The following is a 14,664-nucleotide window of genomic DNA, read 5'->3' as shown; positions in this document are numbered from 1 at the left end:
CGTAGTCTACATTTTAGCCAACAAACAAACAAAAAAAACCCAACAACAATAAAAACACACACATTTTTCATCTTCTGGTCTTATCCTGCCCTCTTCTCTGTTTGTGCCTTTATTCCTTCCTTTATTTTGGGATGAATTCTGTTCCCATGTTTCTCTATTGGAGATTCCTCTGCCCTTCTCCAAGGACCCGCTCAGCTTTTCCTTCCTCCAAAAAGCTTTCCTGGCAACTCCTTGACCAGGTAAGGATGCTCTCAAATCTCACAGCATTTCAGACCTATCTATCTTCAGCACTTATATTCCGGCTTAGTATCATACTTATATGTATGTGTCATTTTCTTCTCATATATTGTAAATGCCATAAAAATAAAGGCTGTATCATAACTCATCTTTAGGTTCCCTGTACTTAGAACTGTGATATATTCTACATAAATAAGTGCCTTTAAAGTGATTGCTGAATTGGATTAAGAAGTAGCAGGAAGTAAGGTAATTTTTCTTCTATTTCAAGAAGTCAGATTTTAAAAAAATGAATTAAGAAAAAGTGTTTTCTAAGTGTAAAGCTGATTTTCAGTTTTGAAAATATTCTTGAGCAATTATAAAATCATAGGTGAAAAAAACATCTTTGTAAGTAGACAAATTTCTTAACAACCTCACTGCCAACAAAATTGTTAAGATATTCCAGGATTCTGTTTTTGCAACAAGGTACAGAAATGCGAAATAAAACAACAAGTTTAGGTCACTCTATATTGATAGTAAGAAATGATAAACTCATTGGCAAATCATACAGGCTTAAGTAACCTTTCCTTATCTGGGAAAAAAATAAAAAAGAATAATGCCATACCTGTATGATAATGTAGATCAAGTGATCTCGAGGTCTCTCATAGCTTTGATCATAATTAGTATTCATCTAGCATTTTAAAATTTGCAAAGTATTTTATATACATTATTTTACGTGAGCCTTGAAACCTCAATGAAGTAATTAATCAACACAGATTATTGTTATTGCTATATTATAGATGATGAAACTGAGGTTTAGAGTGTTTCATCAACCTACTCTATGGTAACACAACTAGTCAAGTGCAAGAGACAGAGTTCAAATACAAGTCTTCCTCAAATACAAGTCTTCCTGATTCCAAGGCCAGAACATGCAAGGTGCATCGAAAGTCTTAGTGCAGTTTTAAGCTTTAATAGCTCACTGTACTAACTAAGCCTCTCATTGCCACAGATTTAGGATCTGTGGTTTTTTGATAAATAATGGATCAGATAACTCAGAGGATCGGGTCACTTCTGAAGATGCACAAAATTAAGCCATTATGGTACCACCAGGCACTGAAATGGTCAGCATTTTAATAGACTGCAAGAGAGAATATACATCTCAAAAGGCCTACCTTGGACACAGGCAGTTTAAAAAAAATTGTTTTTGTTGTTGTTTTGCTTTTAAAAGAAACACATTGACTTTATCTAAAAAAAAATAATCTTCCTTAGTTGGTCAAGTTCATTTGAGTCCAATCACAGTGAGATATTATAGATAAAATGTATGTGTGTGTGTGTGTGTGTGTGTGTGTGTACGTGTACAGTTAACTGACATAAAACAAGTAAACATTGAAAGCGAGAGATCTTGCATTTGTACATTAAGTACTAAACATATGGTTTCCATTTTGTAGTCCTGGCTAGGGCATGCTGGGTAGTTCAGTTGCTTTTCATCTGGAAAGCTACAAAGAGCTAAGAAAACTGGGCTGAAACAAGATCCATTGTCTAACTATCATCTAGCACTAATGTATACCTCAGTACTTAATCAATATGTGTTTAACAATTCGTGAGGAAGGACTTCACAACTTAAATTTGCTTTTAGATCTGACTTCATATGCATATAGTACATGTGTCTTTCATTTGTAGAGAGTATTTTTCTGTTATTTATTTGAAACAGGGGTAGGTCCTGCAAACTATTGTCTTACTGCACTAGGGTTGAATTTTACTACCACATCACTCATTTAAAAAACTAACTGCCTCTTTGAAGTTTAAAAGCAAATATTCTGCTACATGAAGAAATGCAGCCCTCAACTCCCTCCTATATCTTGATTTGTTTATAAAACTTCATACTTTACTGAATATAATTTGCAAATTTTTAAGAAGTTTTTTGCTTTTTTGGGAAATTATATTTTAGGGGATATAATTTTCACAGACACAATAGCTACTGGTAGACGTGTGGAGATATGGGACAAAGATGAAGGACAGCACGCCAAAAGTGCCTTTAAAAATACATAGCTGTATTCAACACTAGCAATGTAATTTGTCTAACTGCCACCTACAGATGCAACGTCATCCTATTATTGGTCTCGTTGGGGTGGCTGATTGGGAGGGCAGGATGCCTACAAAACACAACTAAACACCAGAAAAACCATTCCGAGTTTGTAGCCTACCTTTGCCATCTGGGCTTGGACTCCAGTAGCCTTTAGAGCTGAGACTGCTTTCTGGGCAGCAGCTGGACTGTCAAAATCCACAAAACCATAACCTGAAATTAAAAACACACATAGACTGAGAAAAAGCCATTGAAATGAGAACATACATACGTGTGTGTGTGTGTGTGTGTGTGTGTGTGTATGTTTGTGTGTGTGTGTGTGTATGTTTGTGTGTGTGTGTGTGTGTGTGTGTGTGTGTGTGTGTGTGTGTGTGTGTGTGTACTGCTCTATAAACCTTCAAGTTCAATATATGGGTATATAAACCAATAAGCACCAGCTATTATTATCAACATCAATACTGACACTAAGAAAAGGAAGAATGGATAAAAGAAAAAACCCCAAAATGCACTATCATCATATTTTCTACAGAAGATAAACAATATAAACAAAAGGCCAAATGAAGAGGCCGAAAGAGGCCAGGAAACACCAAGGGTGAGTGAACACTTGCTCTTCTTGTTAAGCTGGGGGAAACAGCAGCCAAGGTCAATGCAGGACCTTCATCACTTCAGGCCTAAACTATTGGAATAGCTCTCTGGTTGGTCTTTCTATTCAAGTCTCTCCCTACTCTAGTCTATTCTCCACTTGGTTGCCAAAGTGTTCTCCCTGAAGTGCAGCTCTGACCATGTCATCTTTTTATTCAATAAACTCTAGTGGCTACCTTTGACCTCCAGGATCAAATATTTGGCTTTTATAGCCCCTTATAATCGAGCCCTACTTCCTACCTTTCCAGTGTTTTTATACTTTGCTTCTTTCTATGTACTCTACCCTTTCTCCTCCTTATACAACTCCACCTCTCAACTCATTATTTTCACTAGTGTCCTCCATGTTCTTCCTCCTCACATCTGCCTCTGGCTTCCCTGACTTCCTTGAAGTCTCATTTAAAATCTCACCTTCTACAAGGTCTTTGCTATTTCCCTTAATGTTTTTGCCTTCCCACTGAGGAATTTACTTTGTACATGTCTTATATAGAGTTTTCTGCATTTAGTCTCCTCCACTAGAATGTAAATACCCATGGGGCAGTGACTGATTGTGTCTTTCTTTGAATCTTTAGTGCTTAGCAGTGCCTGCAACATAGTAAGCACTTAATTCAGTCAGCTTGTTGAAGGAATGACACTCCAAAGCTTTGTTCTCAAGGAGATAAATTACTATTGGAGAGACTGGCCTGACAATCCCCTCAGAACAAACCAAATAGGTGAAGGATGATTATGGTCCACCCTGTTACAGAGTTGGATGGTCCAACCATTGAGCTAAACCATGTGTGGGGAACCTGTGGCCACATGTGGCCTTCTAGATCTTTTGACTGAGTCCAAATTTCACAGAACAAATCTTTTTATTAAGGAGATTTGTTCAGTGAAGTTTGGATTCAAAGGGCTGCACTTAAGGACCTAGAGGGCCACATGTAGCCTCAAGGCCTCAGGTTCTCCACCTCTTAGTTAAACCATCAGTATGTATATCTTATACTGCAGATGGACCACCATATTCTGAAGGGGATTCAAATCCATTATGGAGCCCAAACTACAGAAAACTAAAGGCAGGAACAAGGGATCCTGTGCTTCCTAGGATTCAGAGATTAAGAGCTAGGCTCCATAATCAAGAGTATTTTCTGAGTATGCCTTGTGTGCCTTTTTCATGAGATTCTATGCAAAAAATCCCACTATTTTAGGATTGTACTATGCAATTGGCATAGAGAATGAGTTCAGCTTCACTGGGAAAATAGAACATCAACTATTTACTGACCCAAGAAAATTGGCCAGAAAATTGATAACCCTTCCCTGCCATGACTCCCTGCTCAGTTATCTTAGAGCCCAGGAGAATAGGGTTGATTCATCTGGTTCTTCCTCTGTGCTATGGCAGGTAAACTCCTAGCTCCTACTCTCATCTTTGAGTCAGAATTGACCACTGAAAGTTACAAACCTATTGTCTTCCCTCTACCCTAGCCCCCCAATCTTCAAATTTCTCATTCTTAACCATTTTAGACCTAGTACCCACCTTTCATATCTTTTGTTTCTATTCCCAAACCTACTGTGACAGAATTCATGTTTAAGAATGATATCAAATTATTAATCTATCAGATGCTAAAGTATAGTCTCTGGTGATTTTTCAGATGGAGAAATAGTGGAAGATGTGAAGGAGGCTGAGGCATCTTACCATGTGGTTAGTACTTGGGGAGAAAGTGTATAGTGAAAAGATTGCTAGTTTGGGAGTCAAAGGACTTGAGTTTGAAGCCTAGCTCTCCAGGTTCTTCACATCTTCTCCCAGTCCAACATTCCTGTCCTCACTTACTTTCCTTTGTAATTTTGATCTTATGGTTAAGCTACACTCTATCATCTACTTTCAAATCACTCTCCCTGTATTGTACCACCACGCACAGTTCACCAGTCTCAATTCCAGGTTACTTTCATTGTTTTCTAAGCTGTGACTCTCCTGATGCTGAAGACTGGGATGAAGAATAATTCAGCTGATTGGGTATCATATCTATGTATTTTAGTTGATTTTTAAAGGATGGGTAGGAATTCTGCCCACATGTGAAGAGGTAGAGGCAAGCTATTACTGGTATAAGATACAATATAAGGAAGGGCTGAAGAGAAGTCCACTCTGGCTGGAGCCAAGATTGTGCTGAGTGGTGGAATAGCAAGAAAAAAGGAAGGTGTCAAAAATGTAGAGGTGCTTGAATGCCAGACAGAGTTTTAACTTCCCAGGGTAGCATACAGGAAGCCATGGAAAGTTTCTGACATGACTATACACAGGGAAGATTAGTCTTGCTACAAGATAATGATTTTTTTTGGCCAGAGTAAATCATTATTCAGGTATTAAGGGGTTTTAGCTACAGTATTCAGGTATTAAGGGGTTGCAGATTGTATCTTCCCAAGGAGCTGCTACACCCGTGAAACAACAAGATCCCTAATGTATTGAATGTATTGAAGTACTATGGGATGAGAGACAGGTTATAAAGACCTTTTGATCACTGAGATAATATTCAGTCATTAGAGTTTTTAGTAAGTAGACGGGTGAAGAGGGTAAAATGGTAAGACACGGGCTTTAGGGAAATTACTTTGGTAGCTGTGTGGATTAGAGATTGGTGTGGAGAAAGTTTTGAAGGAAGGAAACCAATGAGTAGGCAATCGCAATAGTCCAGGCATAAGCTGGTGAGGGCCTAAACTAGATGAGGCTATATGGGCCATCCAAGAGATGTGGAAATACAAACGATAAGCTCTGGTAACGGATAGGGCATGTAGAGTGAGAATGAGGAGTCAAGGATGACACTTGCATGAATGGAAGAACAGTAGTAGCCTTACAGGAAATAGGAAAGATAAAAAACAAGGTATGAAAAAAAATTATGATTCTGGTTATGGATATTTTGAGTTTTACATGCCTACAGAACATACCAATTGAAATATCTAAATAGGCAGTTAGTGATGCAGGAATGCACTTGGAAAGAAACACCAGAGCTGGATGTAGAGATTTGGAAATCATCTATATAAAAGGTGTGGTGGTCAAGTACCTGCCTAGTCAGAAATTTCAAGATAAAGATATATTAACCTTACATGAAAAATGGAGGACGGGGGAGAGGAAGAGAGGGAGAAAGAGTTAGAGGTGGGGACGAATAGATCAGGAAAAGGAGAGTGATAAAGGGAGATAGATGCTCTCTTCTCTGGATATGCATCTTCAATGTGAAGGAAAGTCTATTAAGGCCTGTCAAACCTGACTACCCTTATCTATTTCTGCTGATTTGTGGAACCAAATACCACCAAAATGAACTTGCTATTATATTTTGGGCAAGAAACTAAAAACTTAAGAGGTAGAGACGACAATTGCATCATAATTGTCAGTTGAAGGCAGATATGGAAAGTGAATAGGAAGGTTAATAAGAAGATGGTGTCTGAGAATGGGATTTGGATGTCTGGATCATGACTTTAAAAGGAATATTCGGCTCTTGGCCAAGGGTGGAGTTCACTGAACAAGAGGGTTTTAAACAAAAAAGAGAGAGAGAGACAGAAAACTACCCACATGTCTGCCAAGCCAAATACCACAAAGAGAAGCAGGAGCAACACTGGAAGAAAAAGTATCAGTGCAGACCAGTATTTCACAGGAGATATCCAAGATGAGAATCAGCAGCAAAACCCAAGGCTATAAATGCCTACATGAACTTCATTGTCCAAATTGAAACAAAATAACAACAAAAAATGTGTGTGTACATAAATACACATTTACATACATATACATATAAACACACACATCTAGACATATATATGTGTGTATGTTTGTGTATGATGGCCATTTTACTGACACTGATCTTTGAAAGATAGTGGAACAACATGACAAGCACCAGTAAAGAAAAAATGAGACCTAGATTTTTTTTAAAGGGAGAGAAAAAAGTTAGGAAACTCTAGGTTAGTGAGCTTAACTTTTAAATTTTGCAAAATTACATAAATTATTAAATTGGAAAGGATTGCAAAGATACTGTGTGATAGAGTGATATCCAGGATCCAAAGTTATTTGATAGGTAAAAATGGTGGACTGAATCTAAGTGGATGAATTTAAATGGGACATATACAAAGTTCTACATTTGTGTTAAAAAGAAAAAATTTAACAAGTAAAAGATAAGGATTGCATAGTTAGAGAACTTTGTGTCTGAAAAAAGCTGTAAGTCAATAATGTGACATCACAGTCAAAAAAGCACTGTAAGATGTATTAGGAAAGGCCAGTGCCCAGGTCAAGGTAGGTGATAGTTGTGCTTTATTCTGGGCTAGGTAGACTATATAAGCTTTTTGTTCTGTTTTATGGCCATTGACAAACTAAAGTGAAATGAGGATGTTGAAGAAAGAACACGCCCCATGAGGATAGGATAAAGAAACTGAGGTTATTTAACTCGAGGTTCAAAGGACTTCACAAGTTAGAAGGAACCTTAGAGGACATCTTATGCAATTTGAATCTAAATAAGAATCTTTTTTACAAGTCACCAAACAAAAAAACCAGTCAACTTTTGCTTGAAGTTCTCTAGTGAGGTCGTAGGACTAATTAACTTTCCTTTCACCTAAACCCTCATCTCTTCTGGCCTTCACTATTGCCCTCTAGGGTACCATCATCTTCCCAATCATCCAGGCTAACAATCTTGATGTAATCAACTCCTCACTCATGCTCATCACATATGTCAAATCTTTTGCCAAGTCTCATTTCTACACTCATAAGATTTCTTCTATAAATCTCTCTACTCACATGTCCACCACCCTGTGGCCATCATCACCATACTTTATGACTCTTGCAACAGCTTTCTAATTGGTGTCCCTTTCCATCTTTCCCTACTCCACCCTCCACTCAACTGCCAAAGTGATCTTAAAGCACGCTCTGATCTCCTCCTGGGGTGGGCAGTTAGGTGACACAGTGGAGAGACCACTGGACCAGGAATCAGGATTATTTGAGTTCAAATCTGTTCTCAAATTACTAGTTGTATGAGCCTGGGCAAATCACTTAACTGCTGTCTGCCTCAGTTTCCTCAATTGTAAAATGGAGCTAATAATAGCATCCCCCTCTCAGTAGTGTTATAGTATTTGTGAAGTGCTTGGCATAATGCCTGGCACATCATGGCCATTTAACAAATGCCTTCTTCCTTCCTTCTTTCTTTCTCCCTCTCCCTACCATACACACTTAATAAACTCCAGCAGTTCCTTAATTCCAGGATCAAATATACACAGGCATTTAAAGCCTTTTATAAGTAGGCCTCTTCCAATCTTTCCAATCTCCTTACATTTGATTCACCTCCATATATGCTATGTCAGGGGTGGGGAACCTGCGGCCTTGAGACCACATGTGGCCTTCTAGGTCCTCAACTTCACAGAACAAACCTCCTTAATAAAAGGATTTGTTCTGTGAAACTTGGACTCAGTTAAAAGGCTACACCCAAGAACCTAGAAGGCCACATGTGGCCTTGAAGCTGCAGGTTCCCCACCCCTGCTCTATATTATAACTGTGCTGGCCTACTAGCTGTTCCTCACACACAAGACTATTATCTCTTGACTTTGCATGAGCTATTTCCTATGCCGAGGAAGCTCTTCCCTTTCAACTCAACCTTCGAACTTCCTCGATTTCCTTCAGAACTCAGCTCAAATCCCATCTTCGGCAGGTGATTTTTCCTGGTCTCCCTCCAGCTCCACCCTTCACTCCTGTTCTTCTAGTACCTGCCTTCCCCCTAATACTACCTTTCAGCTAATCTTGTGCTTATCTAAGTTATTTATATGTATTTTCCACCATTAAAATGTGAGCTCCTCGAGGTTATGATGGTATATGGATCTTTCTTTGTATCCTTAATGCTTAGCACAGATTCTGGAATCTGGTAAAATGCTTACTAAATTCTTGTGGACTGACATTCCAATCCCATATTTTTATGCCTTTCCATGGAATCCTGTACTCAAAGATTCCAAAGAATAGATCTGGAAGGTGGCGAAAATGGATAACACATTGCTACCCATTCATCACCATCTTGAAATCCCCAAAAGGAGAGAATAGCTCTAATATGTAAGAGGTGAGATGTTTCTTATATGAAAGGGAAAAGTGAGAAGCGACCTGGGAGGGGGCTGCCATATCTAGAAAGAGATTTGAATGACTCTTCTTCCCTTTCTAGTCAGCTGTAAAGACTATCTTTTAATAAATCTCTTTTGGACTCTAGTGCAAATGCTGAGTAATTTAAAGTAATCATTCATTTGGTGAGACATTTGCCACCAAATGAAGGAAGTGAAATGGGTAGAAGTAGCTGATTGTGTCTATTTGAAAACTTCTTGAACTTACAAAGAAAGCCCTCATTTCAAATGCTATAGGAAATGGCAATTAAAGATTCAGTCTACTGTCTTACTCTGTTGAGTTCTTTTTGGATCCTAACCCTTTGACCTGGTATTAGCTGTTTTTCCCATTTTTGAATCATATGTAAATCTAATAAGCACTCTATCCATGCTTTCATCTAAATCACTGATAAAAATGCCCAAAAGAACAAAGTCAAGGACAGCTCCCTGGGGAAATCCACAAGCAAACTCCTTCTAAGTGGACTTTGACCCATTAATGAAGACTCTTTTGGTCTAGTCATTCAACCAATTCCAAGTTTAACTGTACTATTTTCTAGTCTGTATCTCTTCACCTTTTCCATAAATACAGACAGCATAAAAGGCTTTAGCAGATGCCAACTCCTGCCTGTTAGTTTGGTTGGTAGCTGGTAGATTCTCCTCTCTCTCTCTCTCTGTCTCTCTGTCTCTCTCTCTCTCTCTCTTGGTTCCCCCCACCCCCATCCTTCCCCTCAGTCCACACATATAATAGCTATCTTAAAATATTTAAAACACTGTTTCATGGAAGAGGAAGAACTCTTCCTAGAACTAGGTAGAAAAGGGAGAGATTTCATAAGAGTACACTTGGGCTTGAGAAAAGAAAAACTTCCTCATATTGAAAGCTGTTTAATAGTGGAATGACCTGCCTCAGGACCCAGAAAGTTCCTTTTCCCTGCAAATTTTCAAACACAGGCTGAATAACCAAATGGACATTTGTTGGCAATGGTGGAAAGACAATACTTGTTCAGGTACAGTTGTTCTAACTGATCTCTGAAGTCTTTCCAATTTAGAGATTCTGTGAGATGTTAAAATTGGATCAAAAGAGATAATAATATGCATAAAAGGCCCTTGCAACTGTAATGTACCATTTTAGAAATTTAAGCTGCTATTATTATTTTTAAGCATGAGAGTAGGTCCTGGAGCCATGACTTCACTGATAAAGGAGACACCCTCCACCTTATAGTCTCTGAGAGTTGCATAAGTGACTTGCCACCAGGCTTTCCTAGCTTCAAGGCTAGCTCTCCATCCACTACACAATGCTATTACTATTGTTTTTATTACATATAAACATCCAAAATAAATGGATCCTAGCAATTAACTTTATGTTTTTCCAAAATTCTAAAACTTGACTCTTCTTCCATCAAAAATGTCTTTAACAAGATACATAGATTATATATGGGCTTGCAGATTTTTTCAAAAATGCTTCTTTAATTTTAAGAATTTTGAGGAAGAGACAGAAATCTGACTCATACTCCCATTTCAGTATAAAGAAAATGCCAGCCTTCTTAGAAGAGGCCTCACCATGGAATGGACTTAAATTTGCCCTGTTTTTCGACTGTTAAAAGCAAATGCTTAGCCCATATCTAAAATGCTCTGGCTTAAAGATGAGAGCCTTGCTTCTCTTGACCATTCCTATTAACTTTATTCCCATTCATGGGGCAGAGGTTATATTGAAAAGTCAATTGAATCCATTCTTCCCTTTTCCTAGAAATCATGCTCCCTATTGTCAAAATGCCTGGAACAGAAAGCATGAGTGTAAGCTCCTAGGCCCCTCCCCTTCTAGTCTTCCACTTAAATTACTCATGAAACTAGATGAGATCATCCTAATTACACTGAATTCTGAAGGTCAGTGCACTAAACTAATGCATCAGGGTATTTCAAAGAAGTCTATGACCTCCCCCTTCCCTATTATAATGTGGTCAGTGAAAATGATTCTCCCCTCCTTACCTCCAATATATTCAACAGACATACAGCAAAGAACAATTGGGAGTACTGAAACATGTAATTAAGTACAGCTTAAAACTACTCTGTCCTAATTAACAGAGACAATTTGCACAATATGTAATCTTTTCAGTTTCTTAGTATGGCAGAATGGTCTTCAGTAAGCAGCTCTAATCTTCTCAAGCACAGAAAAAAAGCTGTTTTCTAACTCTATTTTCCTTTTAAAAGCGGGGGCTAAATGCCAACCAGTGTTTGGCATGTTAACTTCACTGGAGTCAAATCTGAAGTTCTGGCAAAAGACTTGCTGCTGTTGGGCAGCCAGCCAACTCCATCAGGGACAAACGTAACCCATATGTTGATATTGTGCAAGAGAGAAACTTGGAAATAAATAAGGATTGGGGTCCCCTCCCTGTTTGTTAATGGAGGTGGTTTTGAAATGAAAGCTCAATCTTAAATCCCATCATTTCAATCAGTCATGAGGCTCTACTTTAGAAAATGACCAATGAAAACATACCTTTGCATTTATTGGTTGTTTTGTCCAAAATTGCCTTTGTGGAGACAATTTTTCCATATCTGAAACAAAAAAGGGAGAAAATCAAAGTTATATTCATGGAACCCTTTGAAAACAACAAAACTCACTGAGCACATCCTTTCATCATTTTGGGACATCTATCTGTTTATGTTACAAAGTTATGTACAAAACAGATTTTTCTCAGGGACAGAATTTGAGCTCAATGATCTTAGAAAATCATGGCAAGACTTGCATGAAACAATGAAAAGTGAAATGAGCAGAACCAAGAGAACATTGTATACTGTAACAGCAATATTGTTTTAAAAATGACTTTGGGTAAATAAGTCATTTTGACCATTATAAATACCCAAATTAAGTACAAAGGATATATGAAGATGCTATTTACATCCAGACAAAGAACTGATAAACAGAAGGATGTATAGAATAATTTTACATATATATATATACATATAATATATATATTATATTATATATATATATATGTATATATACACACACCTATTGGGTCTAACAATAGCCATCTCTAAGGCAGGGGAGGGAAAGGGGAATAAAAAGAAATTTACATGGAAACTTTATTATAAATTTAAAAGGAATAGCAAGTTGTACATAATAGATTTGCAGTTTCATGTGCAATCATCTTTTTGATTATACTATTTTATGGAAATGCTTTATTCCATAAATTTAAAAAATAAAAAATAAATCATAAATCAAAATTAAAGTTGGGGTATGGTGGCGCATGTCTATAATCCTTGCTGCTAGGGAGGCTGAAGGCTGGCAGATTGCTTGAGTTTGGGAGTTTTGAGGTGCAGTAGGGCTAAATCTCATCCAGGTTTTGTTTAGTAAGCCCCCGGAAGTAGGGAGCCATCAGATTACTTATGGAGGTTCCCAGGTCAGAAATGGAGAAGGTCAAAACTTCAGTACTGATCAAACCCTGAACTTCCAGCCTGGGTCATGTAGCATGCCCCAGGCGCAAAAGAAAATGAATCAGAGCTAAAATGAAATGAATAGGTTGGCTTCAAATTTGACTCTCCAGTTTCTATTCTGAAGTTTAGTTTTGAAGGAGGGGATGCTTTGCATGTCAACCCTGGGACAACAGCATGAGATTTAAAGGGAATATAAAGCTTTTCAAGATATTTTGTTATAATAGTGCTGTCAAATTATACAGCCACATCTGAAGACAGGGCTGTACAATTGTCTAGGGAATTGAAAACTCTCTATCTAGCCATTATGAAAAGGGCACCCCCTAAAATGTATTCATTTCATTGCTACAGCAGCTCATGAGTCCAATGTATAGACCAAGGTGTATAAGGAGTACAGATAGAGATTAAATCACGTATTTTTTTAAATGTCTCACATACAGACAAAACTAAAATACTGCTAGATACTTAAACAACGCCTGATTTTCTCAAACACACCTATAGCAGACCATTTAAAACAGATCTTTCACATGTACAGAACAGAAATAATGGATGGTAGAATGTGTTACAGATTCTTAACATAATCAATAATGCAAATAGACCAGTGGGGAATCATTCATTTCTCCAGTTCAATGAAAAGTGTCCAAATTCCTCAGTGTGCCATTAAAAAAAATAAAAATGAGGCTTTTTTTTAAAAAGATGAAATTTCAAGAATTGAATTTTAACATATAAAGTCTTACTTAATTACTCTAAAGGACAAAGAGTCCAATCTGGAGAATAAATGATATTACTGTGTGGTCTTTATAGAATGAGAAAATCCAGACTGTTAATAGAGCAAAGATCACAAAAAATAAGAGCTGGAGATCAGTAAGCCCAATGTCTTAATTTTATAGATGATGAATTAGTGTTCATCAATACCATAACTTCTCACAGAGGAAATATGGATAAAGCCTAGTATTTACATTAAGTTTTAAATAAAATTACACTTAAAGATATACATTTGACAACATTTTTTTAAGAAAAGAAAAGCATTTTCAAGTTTGAAATACAACTGATGTGGGACCCATTCTAGGTAACTGACTGATGTGGTACAAAAAGCATTAGACTTAGAAAGTAATAGAGATTTGGACTCAAAATTGAACTCTAAGTGAATAATCTTCAGGGGCAGGGTGAGTCAGGTGACCTTTCTGGCCTTCAGGTAACTCATCTTTAAAATAGGGAAAATAATAATTGTGCTACCTACCTCAGTTTATGAAGCTCAAATGAGACAACTACCAAAGATTCTATAAACGTATCATTATTTTTATTCGTATCTTTGGGCCTTATGGGAGATAGGGATAAGGGTGAGGGAAGGGGAACCATATAATTTCTAATGTCTCTTTATCTCTACTTTCCTATTTATTAGCCCTCAATATCTTACATCATCCCTTATTGTATTTCTTATGATTTGAGATCTAGAGAAATGAAATAGATGCTGAACCATTCTGATTGATGCAGTGTTCAATAACTTTAATTTTTATAAATGTTAAGAGATTGTATGAATGAATGAAAAATGAACAATGTTTTGCTAAGAAACAGCTGCGTTGACCTATCAATAGTTTCTTCCCTCTCCTTCCCCCTACTTTATTTCTGTGTTGACATATAACCATATGATTACTGTCTGGGTATGAACATGAAATTAATATGAGAATTAGATAACAATTCAAGAGGCAGTAGTATCTCATCTCCAAATTCTCTGTGGAAATGCATGAATTCATAAAAACATCACCATATACACCACTATACAAAAAAAAAATTAAAAAATAAATCAAACCTGAAAGGAAAATTCACTTGGGCACTCATCACCAATATCACAAAATTTCAGTCAAGTCTACAGAACCTGCAGGTAGCTTATTCGGATTGCAAATACGTATGTACTACTTGGAAGCCAATACAGCTGTATTGGTTATACTACTCAACTTGTTTGGTTCATTCTTCATTCCCAAGTCAGATATATTTCCTATGGGAAATAGGGAAGTAGCATCACTCTGCCAACAAGTATTTATTAAACATCACTGTGCTGTTCACTAATCTGAATGACAAAGGCAAGGTAGGCAAACAACAACATTTCTAAGACCAGGTCTTAGACTATTTTGGTTTTTTCAACATCACACAACATCAGAGGCTGTTAGAGTAGAGAGGGATCTCAGAAGACATCTGCTTTAACTCCCATATAAAGGTGAATCTCT

At 37.3% G+C, this 14,664-nt stretch overlaps 1 protein-coding gene across 2 annotated transcripts in view; it reads right to left on the bottom strand.

The window, feature by feature from the left end:
- Positions 1-14,664, bottom strand: part of RBMS1 (RNA binding motif single stranded interacting protein 1) — a 245,618-nt gene that overhangs the window by 55,156 nt on the left and 175,798 nt on the right. For both annotated transcript variants that reach the window (XM_021004858.2, XM_021004859.2), the window contains exons 3-4: positions 11,502-11,560; positions 2,418-2,509 (exon numbers count right to left, since the gene is read on the bottom strand). In XM_021004858.2, the coding sequence (XP_020860517.2) occupies positions 2,418-2,509; positions 11,502-11,560 (151 nt within the window). The remainder of the gene's footprint in view (positions 1-2,417; positions 2,510-11,501; positions 11,561-14,664) is intronic.

This window comes from Phascolarctos cinereus, unplaced genomic scaffold (genome assembly GCF_003287225.1).
Source record: "Phascolarctos cinereus isolate Bilbo 61053 unplaced genomic scaffold, phaCin_HiC Scaffold_726;HRSCAF=1367, whole genome shotgun sequence".
In the NCBI taxonomy this organism is placed as follows: Eukaryota; Metazoa; Chordata; class Mammalia; order Diprotodontia; family Phascolarctidae; genus Phascolarctos; species Phascolarctos cinereus.
The sequence above is the reverse complement of the archived record's forward strand: the minus strand, read 5'-3'. Positions and strand labels throughout refer to the sequence as shown.